A 15,584-nucleotide genomic window follows, 5' to 3' on the forward strand; every position below is an offset into this window, starting at 1 on the left:
TCAGTGCCGAGCGCAGCCGCGACACCCGTCACCACGTCCCGTCGCCGCAGTGCGCCTGCGCCGGGGCAGAGGCAGCGGCTGCCGCGGCACGCTGGGAACTGTAGTCCTGCCGCCCTCGGGAGTTTAAAGGTCCGGCGGGGCGCGTCCCCCTTTTCCCGTCCCACCCCCCACCCCCCCCCGTCTGTGGTGCCGCTCCCTCTCTCCTCCCTATGCCGCTCCTCGCCGCTGTCGCGTAGCCGCTGCCCGGCACCGCGCGCGGGGCAGGTAGGGGAACGCGGTGGCAGGGTGGCCCCGTTGGCGTACGGAGTTGGGCGGGGAAGGTCAGCAGCGGGCCCGGCCCCGCGCCCGCAGCAGCGGCCGCCACACGTCCCACCGCCGCCCGGTGGCCCTGAGGGTCTGGAGGGGTCGGCGAGCGGGAAGGGCTCTCGCGCCACCACCCTCCTTCTCGCGCAGCGGCCGTTGCCCTTCGCCGTGTGTGAGGGGGGCGGCGCTGCCCGGCGGTCGCCGGGCGGCGGGAGAGACTGGGCCGCCTTCTCCTCTGCCCCCACCCTGCTCACGCAGGGCGTGAGGGGCCCTTAGGGAAGGAGCACCCTCCTGCACACCCCAGACACTCCTTCGCCTGCCGAACAGGTGCCGGCACCTCCCGCCTTCTGCTCGGCCGGTCGGCCCCCCCCGGGCCCTGCCCTTGGGGCGGAGAGGCCCGAAGGAAGAGGGCACATTGCCGGGTGCCTACCCCGGTTAGGCTGCCGAGGAGGGCGGTGGCTGGCATGGCAGAAATCGATCAGTTTCTGTGGGTTTGTTGGCAATGACAAGGACAAGCACCTGGCGCCCTTGTAAGTGGCCCTTGGTGCTCGATGGAGGCTTGGTGGCCACTGGCTTCTGTGCACAAGTGGGGTGAGGTGTGGGACAGCTGGTGGTAGTAGCAACGCTCGCATTTCACTTTGTGTGCTTCCTAATGAGAAAAAAATCCTTCTGAAGTGCTTTTAAAATTTGTTATATGTTCTCATGTCAATACAGACCATCACAGTCTGTGAAACTGGGAATCTAGAAGCTGAAAAGCCTTTAGAGCACAAAGGTGGATAGCACCTGGAGAGAAGTTGGCTTCCTGTTTGTCTCCACTTCGGGTATCTGTCTCCACTCTTCTCAGTCCAGGTGTATGCAGATTTGCATGCATGTACAGGCTCTGCATCATGCCACGTTTCCCAAAGGGCGAGGTCCCTCTATTCAGAGGCAGTTGTGACATTCCAGGTTCTTAAGGTTGGTTAGTGAAAAGCAACTTTGTATTTTCCTTTTCAGGTTATGTATAAATACATAGGTATGTATTTTTTTTTAATAAATAGCTTGTAATAAGTTTTGATACATGTAACTAGTCCCTGATACCTTGTGTAAATTGCAACTTTGTTATGCTGCAGTTTCTGTACAAGATAGTAATTTACAGGACCCACCTCACAATTGTACAGCTGGATCAATCTACATCTGTTCTTGGTCGAGACAAGTAGCATCTGCCTGGTGGATAGATATGGCTACAGAGATCAGGTAGAACAGGAAGGAGACTTTAGTGGATACACTGGATTCTTTGACTGTGCTGCCTTAGCTAGAGAAAAATCAATCTGTCACTGAGAGGAAAGTGTAAAAATGCATGTAAAACATCCAGACTTGGGACTTGTAAGCAGTATTATATGTATAGAGTAGGGAGGGTGGTGTTTATTTTCTAATTGCTGCAAATATCATAAATAGGAATGCTAAAGTAGTTACAGTGATGTAAATGTTCTTTACAGGATGTATAGAACCATGTAGGAAGAAGGCATCATGCTAACATCCTGTCCCAGAAAATCTATTTTGTACTTATTATTGGAACAGTGAAATTCAGTTTTGCTTGTACTACCGATAAGTCTTGGATATACAGTGGCTGGAGTAAACCATATGGGCATGACTTCCTGGAAGAGAACCTAATAAACATTGTCCCAATTACAGCTGCTCATGAAACATAAGAGCAATATTAGATATCAGAGTTTCTGATTCCTTATCTTGGTCTGGAATAAGTGCATTGTCTATTGGCCAGAGCACTGATCAGCTAGACTAGCCAAATGCTTAGGTTTTACATATTTATTCTCAAAAATTAATAATGGAAATAGGGAAACTGGTTTTATTCCTTGGATTATGTGATTTGTGCAATTTCTGTATTTTGGCTTGGAGTGGGAAGGATATGCTAGTTGTCTGCCATTTAGGATAATGCTATGAGCTCATGATGAGTAATAATGGCTATGAACAAGACTTACCTGAAAAAATGTAACCAGAACTCAGGATCACTTGACTACCATTGGAGGCTGAAGAAGTCTGTGACAACACTGGCTGCTTTGTTCTACCAGTGGCATAGGGAGGGATGAAAAGACTAGATGAAACTTGAAAATTAGGTCTAAGAGTGAACATTTGGTAGGTTTGGATGGGGTTTTTCTTCGTTTTTTTTACCAAACATGGAATATAATAACATAATAGGATACATAAAAACATGATAGGATAAAGGGTAATGGTTTTAAACTAAAAGAGGGGAGATTCAGACTAGACACGAGGAAGAAATTTTTTACAGTGTGGGTGGTAAAACACTGGCACAGGTTTCCCAGAGAGGTGGTAGATGCCCCATCTGTGGACACATCCCAGGCCAGGCTGGACGGGGCTCTGAGCAACCTGATCTAGTTGAAGATGTCCCTGTTCATGACAGGTGGGTTGGACTAGGTGACCTTTGAAGGTTACTTCCAACCCAGACTATTCTATGATCCTATAGTGGCAGACCTCTTAATATCCCATAAATAGCTTAAATATCCTGGAATTGAAAAACTGATATGTGCCTTTTTATTGTTCAGTAGTTTGTTGGAGAACTTGGGGTATGTATTCTCCATTTTTCTGCTCTTCTCAGAATCAAAGTGTGATCCTAAAATACATATATTATCATTTCTAAATTTGAGAAAAAACTCATTCTCTCACAAAGCGAGAGTTGTCATTCCAGCCTCATCTCTTCCCCTTAACAAGACCGGATATGCAGCTGCTCTATTCAAATGCTTGCTTTATTCTCCCTGACAATCTCCTCCTTCATTTCACTCTCCCTCATTCCCTTTTTCTCCATTTTCTTTCTTCTTTTTATTCTTTATGCTTCCTTCTTTGCATTGGCGATTTCCAGTATACATCTCACGTTGCCTTTTGCAGGTTATTTTTTTTTTTTTTAACTACTGTTTCCCATATCATCCCTTTGTAGATTCTTCTTTGTTCCTTCCTTCTGTCTCCATGATGTTCATTGCACTCACTCTGTCTTCTCTTGCCTTCACCTGGTAGCAGCTGCATTTGAGCCCTGAGAGAACTCTCGTGGGTACAGATTCCCTTTTGCCAATGCAAAGTGAGGGAAAATGGTTGCTACTAATTGAGCTTTGACTGAGCTCAGCCTCACTGATACTGACTGGAGATGGCAGCCATTTTGAATGAAATAAAACAGCACATTTGAAGGCAAGTACAGAACTTAATTAAAATCCTCAAAACCAGCATAAGCTATTTTGGGCTTAAAATTGAGCCCTAAATTTGGCTATCAGATTTATGTCAAAAGATCAGATTTTAAAATACTAAATAGTTTGATAACAGATTTATACAGGTTTAAGCTTAATAAAGAAGTTGACTAGCAATTACTGTAAAAACAATATGGAGGTATATTAAATATTTATCTGACCATTTCTTCAAGGCCTGAAAAAGAGACTGAATAATGAAGGAGCAGAATCTTAATACAGTTCTTTTGATCTGACAATATTAAGGTTGTTGGAATTATTCACTGTTTTCAGTGAAAGCTAAGTAACCTGGCAATATGAAAGTGTTATATTTTGGCAAAACTGCACTTTAATGGCTATGAATGTAATACATAAAATTAAATTACAACATCAGTTAGGCATTTTTTATCTACTCGATTTCATCTTTAGAAAGACAAGGAGCCCTCTATTAAACTAAAATGAAACAAATCTAAAGTGATACAAACATTTCTACAATAAATTTTTTTCAGTAACTTAATTCTTCATTTTAACCTTCAAGTTAGTTGAAGTATTCACTTTCTGGCAAAAAGACTAGCATGGTTTGTTAGTCATAAAAGGCTTAAATAGTTTAATAATAAATTTTATAAAATAAAAATACACTTAATACAATGTTGATTGAGTTATCTAGGCTTATTTTGGCCTTTTTAATGTTTGATTATTTGGAGCTGGCCCAGGTCAAATAATTTAAATACCAGATTGCATTAAGGTCTTGTGTTCTGATACAACTTTTGTTATTATAGAAACTGGTTTTCTTCTACTGTCTAGTTGATCAAAACCTGTCTTTATGTCCCAGTTTTTTTCAGTTCTGGAGTGCTTCTCCATTTGCAAATATCATAATAAGCACTCTCCTTATCTTAATAATTGATCTACAAAGTGAAGCTGTCTCCTGGAAAGAACTGACAGTAAGGGTGCGGTGACTTCCACATGCATCCTCAAATAATCTGAAAAGCAATTATCCAGAGGTAAATAGCTACGTAAAGGAGGGGTACAGAAGACCTAGAGCCTGCCCTGTGCTAGCTGGTATATTTCAACAAGTGAGGTATTTTCAGGTGCTTTAGGAAAGCAGTTTTCCTGCCCTTAATGATTCAGAGTAGCACAAACAGGTTAGAGCAAGTGTTGAGAAACTCTTTAATTTCAGCATTGATTTAAGGCAGGCAGACCATACAGTCCAACACAAACAAACTGTAGAAAGTAGAGACATAAGTGTTTTAACAACCTGTTTTCAACTGCCCTAATTTACCTTTCTCAGCTTTAGTCATCTCTCTTTCATGCATAAAGCTATACATATTTCATCCTTGGAAAAAATCAGCCTGCAATTTTGTTAAACACTCATATTGTCACACTTCTGATTTTAAAAATGTAATTCCCATTTGGTCCTGAATAATTAGTATTATGAAATATTATCCAGAATAAATGTCCAGAATAATTCATGGACTGGTACTAAACAGAGCACAAGTGCCAGTAAACAGAATTCTGAAAACTTTACCCAACCTACACTAATCATTAAAATATTAATATCTTATGAGAGGAACTCCTGTCAGGTTATGTGTTGATGTGAAGGCTGGAGATACACAGATAGTGGGTAGTTGAAGGGAGGCAGCCAAAATGTGGAACCACAGTGTACAGAGTAGATAGGATGTTAAATAGTAAAATTTGCACTTTCCATTTTTTTTTTCTGAGGAGCTTTTTTTTTTTTTTTTGGTAGAATTTTTAGTATAGTTACAATAACTGAGTAATGAAAAAGTAGTCACTTGGAAACTGGAAATGATTTAAATAGTGCAACTTTTCACCTATGTGCTGATTTTGATTTGTTTTAAATGTTCGCACTTGACCTATTTCTGTTTGAGTTTCAGAATGTTTTTAGAAATTGTGACAGGTGATTATTTAATATTTTCTTCAGCTAAGCAACATGACACAGTCTCATTTGTAATAGCTGTATACTTTATAGCTGGTGTGAGCTTCTAATTAACTTCTTATATTACAAGTTCAGAGTTTGGAAGGAAGTTTGGAAATAGTAGAACTATTTCTTTGTCTAGCAATTGTTGTTGTGAATAGGTAGCTATTTGATCTGGGCTTATAAATTAAACTGTTAAAAGCTCTTATTTAATTACTCACTTTCAGCTCAGTCTGACAGATGTTTATGTCCTCAGAGCTGGTGATTCAGACTGCAGCAATTTTCCCAGGAAAGAGGGAGTGTGCACATATTTTGTTTCCTTCCGAGCCCTGTTCCTTTCAGGCTAGCAGCAGTGAAATGCCATCTGTAGACTTCAAGCCCCATGATTCCTTGGGAGAGCATGCGCTGAAAGCTTCCAGTTGTCAAAGTGCTCTTGCCAGTGTGGTCGACTATTTGTCATATACCAAACCTGAAAGAAGAAAATAAATATACTGTCATTTTATTGATCTTTAAATACAGAAAATCAAAAGGTAACTGTTCCTTAAAAATTTCGGTGTTGACTGCATGGGCTACTGCATGCAAATAGAGCTGGTATTGCTGTGGGGACATAGATTTCCTGTACTGGATTGTAAATTTGTACAAATACTTAAACTAGCAAATAATTGAGAGGTACTGTGTATTAGCCCAACATTAGATATTGGCTGGCCTGTCTTTCAAAGTCATTTATTGTCCAGTGTTTTTCCATTCAGACTGGCATCATTCATTAAAGGTAGGTCTTGACCTTGACAAGAGGGTTGAATTGTACAGTGATTTTTACCTTTTAGAAGCAACATGAAAATGAACATGGATTACAGTCCTTAGGATAAAGATCAAAAACAACTAGCTAAGCCAAGGTACATATTTGAAGTAAGTGCTGTGCTAGCCACTATAGCTGGTGACTAACTGATTTAAATATACCTTATTGACAACAGAATTTTAACATTTCAGCTGCTGTGTTTTTTTCTCTAAATATATTTTTATACTGATAGCTCAGAACCAGGGAGGGGGTACATATAGTCTTTTTCTCTCTCTGATGTGGATCATCAGTAATTTTATGTAGCGTTAGGAGTAACAGTGATTTTGAGCGAAATGAAGCTAATGCAAAGCTACTCAGAGCTTGGTGTATTATGACTTACTGCAGTATTGCTTTAAAGTGCCTCACAAGGTTTTCTGCACCCCCAGCAGCAGCAGAGCTGCGTGTTACAGATGCAGTAGTTTACTCCATTCTTCTTAAGAACTTGCTTTCATGTTCTTGCTGCATAGTCTGTTCATGAACCCTTGCTCTTCGATTTACTTATTGAACAGCTAGATAATAGGGAGCATGACTAGTAACTTGCTTGATAGCAGAAACCTGCCCTTGACATTAATTTTAACTAAAACATGTGTGTATGGCTCAGAAGACATTTAAAAGAAAGAAAGAAACAAAAATTGTTAAATATACACATGAACCCTCTAAAAACTATTGATGTTGGAAAGGAGAGGGTCATGGACTTCACTCTTTGCTACCTTTCTTGAACAGTTAATTGATTTGGCTTAACTTTTAGTTTGTTACATGAAAACAACTATCCTAAAAACATGCAATCTTAGGAATGTTGATATCATATGATTAACTCAATAGAAATGCAATTAGGTATTCAGTGATGACCATCTTTGACACAGTTACTCAAAATAAGTGATTTTTGGCTCATTTAAAATACTTTTGAGATTTATAATTATCTCTTCAATTGACTAAAAATCTGCAAAATGTAGAGGTTCCTGTTCTAGTTTCATACAATTGCTGTTCATTAAAATCTGTCAGTCCTATCGTGTTTCAAAATAATAATCAAATTATATGATCTGTCCTATTTCATGTGAAGCACCTTTTCTAGTTGATATAAGACTCAACCATTCTACGTAAGTTTACTTTTTAAACTTTAAACTTACGTAGTGATTTCACCAATAATTTGAGTCTTGTGCATATAAAGATGGCTTTTCAAATGTGGTGTGTCTATATTTCAAGTATTTCGATTTCCCCCACTTTTATTTTTCATTGTGAAAGCATCAGAAACATCTCAGTCTAATAATACCTCTCAGATCTGCTCATTTTGACCTTATTTTTTGCCCAATGAACAAATTAGTGATGATTTCATGCATATAGAAATATGGCGAGTAGAAATACCTTTAGACAAAAGACTACTTTGATGTAAAATAGCTTTTTACGCAGAAAGTCCTTAAGGTCACCGAAGGCAAATGTAACACCCGTCGGTGTCTTTGCACATTAAGTGTCTCCACGTTCCGCGCCCTCTCCCCCCTCCCCTGCCCCCGTCTTTGCGATCGCGTCTCATGCCCGCAGCAAGCGGCGAGCTGGGCGGCACAAAACGCCCAGGAAAGGATTGTGCGGCTGAGAACCGCTTCGTGTCAGGGCGAGATTTCGTCTGTGCTTTCTCTCTGATAAATCTAAATAATTGAAAGCTTGCTTGCTAATTAAGGAAAATCGGTACCCGGCTCCTTTAAAGGTCCCCTAATAGAAAAGGGGGAGGAGAAGAGTGAAGACTGGTGTCTTTTTAACCTTGCTGAAGGACGCAGCAGTATTTATTGACGTATGCAAATAACCAGGGGGAGGAGGTGGAGGAGGAGGGTGCTTGGAAAAACAGGAACCAGAATCAGTTTCTCATTGCAGGGTGAGAGCTCTGAGTTCCGGTGTAAGAGAAAAGAGACGTGGCGAAATTGCTGTATATCTCTGCCCTATAAGCACATCTCTCATTTAGACTGAAGGGAAACAAGGCATCAAAAAGGGTGAAGCATCTTTAAAAATATTTTGAAGGCAATCTAGCACGATCAAAGGTTACATATTCCTAAATGGGGGAGGGGGAAGATTACAGGTTTGCCTTGCAACTTGCTGTAGCATAGCAGTTGGATGGGATTTTTACCCGGCAAATGATTAAAACAGCCTGGTTTGTGGTATGAATGACAACGTTAATAATCTGTCTTTGTGGTTTTTTTTCCCTACTGTTTCAGCTGCGCAAACCATGCAGGATGATTTACTGATGGACAAAAGCAAAGCCCAGCCCCAGCAGCAGCGGCAGCAGCAGCAGCAAGATCCAAACTCAGCAGAAGCCCCCTCTACACCCATCTCGTCGGAGGCACCCAAACCAGAAGACAGCAGTTCAGTGACTAGTATCGGCACATCGGCTCCGTCCCAAAATAGCAAGGAGAAGATGCAGATGGAGTCTCCCATTTTGCCTGGGTTGAGCTTTCACCAGCCTCAACAAGAACCTGCAGCCGGCACCTCCTTGTCTCCCTCCTTTGGCAGCACCTGGTCTACAGGGACCACAAACACGGTGGATGATAGCTTTTTCCAAGGGATTACTCCAGTCAATGGGACAATGCTTTTCCAGAATTTTCCACACCATGTCAACCCTGTATTTGGTGGCACTTTCTCGCCTCAAATTGGCCTAGCTCAGACTCAACACCACCAACATCAGCAGCAGCAGCAGCAAGCTCAGCAGCAACAGCAGCGGAGGTCACCTGTGAGCCCTAATCAGGCACCTTTTGCCCAGAGAAATGCTGCTTACAGCCATCAGCCCATCATGACCAGCAAACCGTCTTCCTCCTCTGCCTCCTCTTCTTCCTCTTCCAGCTGGAATAATCATCAAAATGCAGCTTGGAGTACACCTTCCAACCCTTGGGGCGGGCTGCAGGCTGGAAGGGACCCTCGCAGGGCAGTTGGAGTGGGAGTCGGCGTGGGAGTGGGGGTTGGTGTGCCCTCTCCCCTCAATCCCATTTCACCCCTTAAGAAACCATTCTCCAGCAATGTCATTGCCCCTCCGAAGTTCCCACGGGCTGCACCCTTAACCCCCAAATCCTGGATGGAAGATAATGCGTTCAGGACGGACAATGGCAACAATCTGTTGCCTTTTCAGGTAAATGACTACATGCACCTTCTATGTGGTGACTGCTGTCGCAAAGTTGTATTTTTTGCAGGAGTGTATTTCATGTTATGTTTTACCCGAGAGGCACCTCCATAACTCATATTTGCATAAAATAATAATAAGAAAGAAGTGAGGTTGATCATAGGGAGTGCATACACAACATTTCAAAATTCTGGCTTAAGGTTTATAGTCTTATTTTTCTTGTATCTTATTCTTAAATGTGACAGGGCTTTTTGCTTGTTTTTTTTTTTTTGTTGTGTGATTCTTGTTTGTTTGTTTTAGCATATAAAAGGTAGTAGCCTTCCTTCATGATAAATAGGTTTGGTAGGCTATGTTCTGTTACTTCTCTGTGTGTGATAATTTTTTTTCTTTCATATTTTCCCGTATTTGAGAAACAGGAGATGTTAAAATTGCTGGCTTCAGTTTTCTAACTGGCATGGTAATTTTAATCAAAGATGCTTTTTGACCTGAAATCCAGTTAATTATTTTATCACCACTGAAATAACTAATTGCCCTTCTGTTGTGGTGGGATTTAATGGGCAGTCTGTTCACATAAGGTATATATATGAAAAGCTGTCTGATACGTACACCCTGCTGTTATATTCACAGTGGACTTTTTTAATACATCTAGAAGCGGCGTGGGTGTGTATGGAAAGAGTGGCGTATCTGTCCTTTCCAGTAAGGAAATGCCTAATACAATTGATGTGATTTAGAAATGGCAGGGAGGTATTGTATAAAATACACCATTTTATGCTGTTCAGAGTATTTGCAGAGAAAAGAGACAATAGGACACGACCTTCAGAGCCATATTGCAATGGAGTCTATTTACTAGCTACATAGCTCTGAAATATTTAAAGCTGCAGTGCCCTTCACTGTTGTGATTTGTTTTTTGTTGTTGGTTTGTTTTTTGTTTTGTTTTGTTTTTTAAATCTATGACGACAAAGCAGATCAATTGCAGCTGAAACTGGGCCACATAGAAGATTTGCAATTTTAATGCAGAATGAAACCTGTCATAGTGTGAAATCCATTTTAAGTTGAAAAAAGCACAGCATGCAGTTATGGTTATATCTGTACAAGGCGAAGTGAATCTCAAATTGCTTCTACGTTAGCTTTTTAAATTTCAGACAAATTGAAATGTTCTGTTTTGAAATACAGTGAAATCATATATGCTTTCTCTTTAGGTAATCACTTTCTCAGCAAAGTATAAACTGAAAGATTTTCCACTTACCAGTATAGAAAGAATAGCATCTAGATTGACAGTATTAGAAACAAAGAAAAAAAAAAACCAACAACCCAGTAAACCAAAAAAACCCACAACCAAACACCCCCTCCTGGTTACTTTAAGAGATTGTTGAAGTAAAATACATGCATTCCTGTGCACTTTCCAATCCCATTCAAAGAGGGCACCTTATAGTCAGCCCAGAAATTTCATTTTGCTGCTTCATTCTGTTTAAAGAGAGAGTTGCTAATTTTTTATTGGCTGCCCTAAATGAAGGCGGAGTGGCTGCTGGTGAACTGCTGGTCAATGTGTCTGTAACACTGAAGTCTGAAGAAAGATTATACTTTAGGCACGATGTGCCTGGTGAAACAACTACGTTGCACAAAGCAAAGCCACACGAAAGCTAATTAATATAGCTCCCAGTCTTTTTTTTTTTTTTTCTTAGAATGGGAAATGTGTTTCAATTTGCAGCTATTCTTTTATTTAAATTGTCTACATGTAAGATATTAAAAATTCTGGTAGATTTGAATTAGTAGGGAAAGCAACAGTAAATGTTCTTATTTCTGTGGTTTGGTCAGTGAGATACATCTTTGCTGACTAGACAGCTTTATTATCGTGACTGTAAATTGTCACAAATTAAACTAGCAGATATTTAGTCTTCACTAGGAAAAAAGGCAGATAAATGTTTTTAAAGAAAAGGTCCTTTGGTTTTAAAATAAAGATTTTGAAAAGCTAAGTTAGCCAATATGTAAATTTGGAAACTTGTTTTTTTCTCTCTGAATTTAATCTGATATTTCCCTGTTCAGCTGAAAGCAAATACTTAGACTATACTCAGCACCAGCTGGAATAACAGTGTGATTTCAGAGACTCAGAAAACTTAGAAACTTAGAAAACTTTTTTTTTCTCTTAGGCTCTTTTTAATACAAGGTGCTGAATTTTGCATACAAGATTGTAATCTGGGTTAGTGGTTATTGCTCCTATACTTAACAAACTGTCCAAGTCTTGAAACTGTACTATCAATAGGAGGCAACTGTTTAGTTACATTGATAAAAAGGGAATTCAAATTAATGTAAGAGTGACTGCCTGGGTTCTGGTTGCCTTTTTTTTTTCTCCTGCTCAGAAATCGGGCAATGTGTTGACACAGTTGACACAGTAAGTTCTGCTTGTCAGCACTATCAAGTAATTCTGGCAGGTTTATCCATGTACATCTGCTACCCTTCAAAACTAAACATTTTTGATCTGCTTCAGAAATATCTTTCAGTAAACTTGCTAGCAACACATTAATGCACATTAGTGAGTTCTTTATGCTAACCCATTCTTTTCTCTTTTGTTGAGATTGTAAGGCTTATAAAAATTTGTGGTTTAAATTTAATTAATTCCTTAATCAGATAGTAAGCCTAAGGTGTTCTAGGTAAAAATAAAAATAAGAATATGTTTGCTGGTTGAATTAATGTCAGTGATACCTGTTTTTTAATTCAGATCTTTGCAGTGATCAAACAATTTTAAGGAGAAAACATCTATAATCAAGGTTTGTGTTCCAAGTCTGTAATATTTAAAGACAGCTGATACTCAGCTACTGATATATCTAGTTCTAGGAAAAAATGTTGAATTTGAAAATGTTTTTTGTTCTTAAGAACATGTGTATAAAGCAGTATGCTAGACATCCTCATCCCCAAATTTGAGTAATATGTTAGTGTACCTTGTATGTCAAAACCAGTTGGCATCTGTCCCAAGGAGTTGTGCTGCAGAACATATAAAAAAAAATAAAATATAAATTGTTAGGAATTCGGTTGACATCTGGCTTGTAATTGGTGTTGAAAGGCAACCAAAGTTGCTTTAAAGGAGAATGGTTTCTTATGTTTACTGAGGGGAAATTCATTGCACTGTATAAAAAAAAAAATTGAAGACATGAAGTTGATAGCTGGAAAAGAAAAGAAGCAATCAGTCTGAAATGAAATATAATGTAGCAGATGAGAGTTGGAGACAAGATCACAGGAACAGATGTGGAACAAGGCCAGGTATGAAATATAGATATTTGGCCAGTTTGTTCTTTTGAATGTTCTTCAGCTTCCAAGTAGTTCAGGTGAAGGTCTGTTGTGGTTGTCTTGTGACAGGCGCTAGTGTTGTGCCGTTAATGACAGGTGATCCTCATTTCTGGCCTTTGAGCACTGATTGTCCCTGGAGCCTGGGCAGTGGTTCAGTTCCTTTTCACAGCAGAGCACTGGGGCTCAAGCAGAGCCAATGTCATCTCATGCCGCTAAGCTGCTCCTAAAAATTCTCTTTTCTTTCACTTCCCTCAGGTAAATAGTGTATTGCTTTTGGCCATATGAAGACATTTGGACACAGCTTGTGGGGCTAGGAGGATTGATAGTGCCTGAAATAGACCCTTGGAAGCACAAATAAGAAATTAATGGATAAAATAGAGAAGGAATTAAATGTTTGGAGACCAGTATACTAATTAAGGAAGTCTGCTCTGTGGATGTTTAATAATAACAACACTATATCTATTTCCTAGAAGTTGTTCAAATTTGGTCCTTTCTGAGTCGTGTTCTTTCCAAACAATAAAAATGTACAATTGCAAGTTTTAGATTTAAAAAATGCACAGCAAGTTGGTGCTCTGAAGAGTCTGACACACATCAAGTCATTCTTGGCAGCTTTACTGATAAATACTTCTCTAGCAGGAATAAATGAAGTGGTATTGTGGATAAAGATAGTTTTAACATGCTGTCTTCTGCAGGGAAGCTGAGAAAGGTTGGGTTTCTTTTAAGGCAAGTTGTTTTGGTGTTTGTTTTTTTTTCTTCATTGTTTTCAATAGGAATTAATCTGGACCAAAGTAAAATTATAAGCTACATTTAGAAATTATATATAGTTTCAATATTTCATACTGAAACAAATGCAACCCAAAATGTGCAGCAAGTTTGAATATAGGTATATATGCATAAATATATGTTTGTATAAGTATATATTTATGCATTTAGGTATGGACACAGTAATTAGTAATACATTAGCAATCACAAGTACTTTGTCTTGTGTTGTACTTAACACACTGTGGCTGTTTGGGTGAAATGAAGGACAAGGGAATGGCCACTGCATCATGTTTATACTTCCATTGTGACTTTTGGTTGGTGACTAGTAGACAGCTCCTTAAGAAGCTGCTTTCTTTAAACATTTGAAGTTCTTCAGGCCTCTGAGATTAGCCCATACTTAGCTTTCTCCATGCCGATACAGATTGATACTCAAAACAAATTATGTGCATACGTGCACATACATATAAATATATATACATATGCAGTAAAGTAATGCAGAGTAATTTTTGTGTTCAAGTCCTAGGGAAAAGAATACACTATAAAGTTCAGTTTTATAGTGTTTGTGATAACTTCTTCACAGGCAGTGAATTAACTGTAGCTTAATTGTCATAGTTCTGTTTCTTAATACTGTAATGACCTGAAATGCATATTAGGATATGACATATATATATATATATACATACGTGTGTGTTTGTGTATTAAAAATGACTGAATTAAAATGGATTCGGGTATTGGAACATTCACAAGTGTAACAAACACAGTTTTATATTTATGAGTAAGGGACTTTTACTGGCTAATACCCACTGGTGACTGTCATTTTGAAGTCTGTTTAAATCTAGATTTTTTTTTTTTTTTAAACCAGAAATAGTTGTATCCGATAAGTCTATTTGAAGATTATTTTTGAAAACACCATGTTTCTTTATCCTAAATTTGACATTCTGAGCTCTTATTTCTTGACAGTTTAGTAGATAACCATACTTAGTTTCATTACTGGTGTCTTGAAAACTATTTCTTAACATTTAGGGAAAAGAAAAATGTCAAATCTTAATTTTTCCTGCATGGAGACACAAAAGTACTGGCAGCCTGCAACCTTATGAACAACAACAGCAAAAAAGGACTTAGTTGTTGGGGAAGTAACTTATCCCACTTTTTTTTTTCTTCTTCTTCTTTCTTACATGCTTGTATTGGGACAATCAACAATTATCCTGATTATGGATATTAAAATATGAGAACACATGTCATCGTATCTCAGTAGTGTAACAGATACAAGCAATACATGATACTTTGGCCGTAGTAGTTCTGAAGTATCTTACGATTTTTGTTAGATTTTAGATCTGATTGAGTTCTAAATTTCTGCATTTTCAAATTATTAAAATACAGTAGGAGTACAGGACTGTTTCATAGTTAAAGTATGATGATGTGTGAACTAGTTACTTATTGATTGTTGTCTTGATTTGAAGTAACCAACTGAATCGTAGGTAAGCCTTCAAAGGCAGTGAAAGTAGGGCAATGGTGTGAGTTCAGTCTGTTGGTATTCTGAGCAACTCCATATATAGGCAGGACTTCCTTAAAGACATTTGAGGTATTAATGTAGAACAATGAATCAATAATTTTGTCTTAAAGATTTGATAAAAGAATTATCTGTCTTTCCTTTGGTAGGTAAGGTAGAAGGGAAGGTGAAGGGGATGGCAGTTTATTTTGCTATTTGCTGTCTTGTATCATCCCCAGTTTTCACTTTTTTTTTTTGCCTAGAAGCTGTTCCTGTGAATTGAAGGTGAGAGAAAGAGAGACCTGGAAGACTAATGTGTTCTGTTCCAGGTGATTTTCAAGAAGTAGCATGAGTTTGCTGAGTGAATGATGAACATTTCCATTTCTTGGTAGCTGGTAAAAAACCTCTCCTTTCATTTAGGTCACTCATGAGTGATTTCTGAGTGAAGCATACCAAAGGGAAGATAAAAGATAGCACTGCTTATTTTGAAGTTATATAGTGATCTTAAACTGTAGAAATCTGAGTTTTGCTTGGACTATGTAGGCTAGTGTGTTTTCAAAAACTTTTAAATTAGGCTGAAGAGAAAAACATCATACCAAAACTATCTAGTGATGAACCTCTGAGAGAGCCCCTCTGGCTTTTACTTGTTCTTCTTTTTC

At 39.1% G+C, this 15,584-nt stretch overlaps 1 protein-coding gene across 1 annotated transcript in view; it reads left to right on the forward strand.

Annotated features, from left to right (window-relative positions):
- CPEB3 (cytoplasmic polyadenylation element binding protein 3) overlaps window positions 1-15,584 on the forward strand; it is a 93,607-nt gene that overhangs the window by 111 nt on the left and 77,912 nt on the right. The window contains exon 2 of the mRNA XM_080347581.1: window positions 8,497-9,401. Coding sequence (XP_080203707.1) covers window positions 8,508-9,401 — 894 coding nt within the window. The 5' untranslated portion in view covers window positions 8,497-8,507. The remainder of the gene's footprint in view (window positions 1-8,496; window positions 9,402-15,584) is intronic.

Source organism: Nesoenas mayeri, assembly GCF_963082525.1.
Source record: "Nesoenas mayeri genome assembly, chromosome: 7".
Lineage (NCBI taxonomy): Eukaryota > Metazoa > Chordata > Aves > Columbiformes > Columbidae > Nesoenas > Nesoenas mayeri.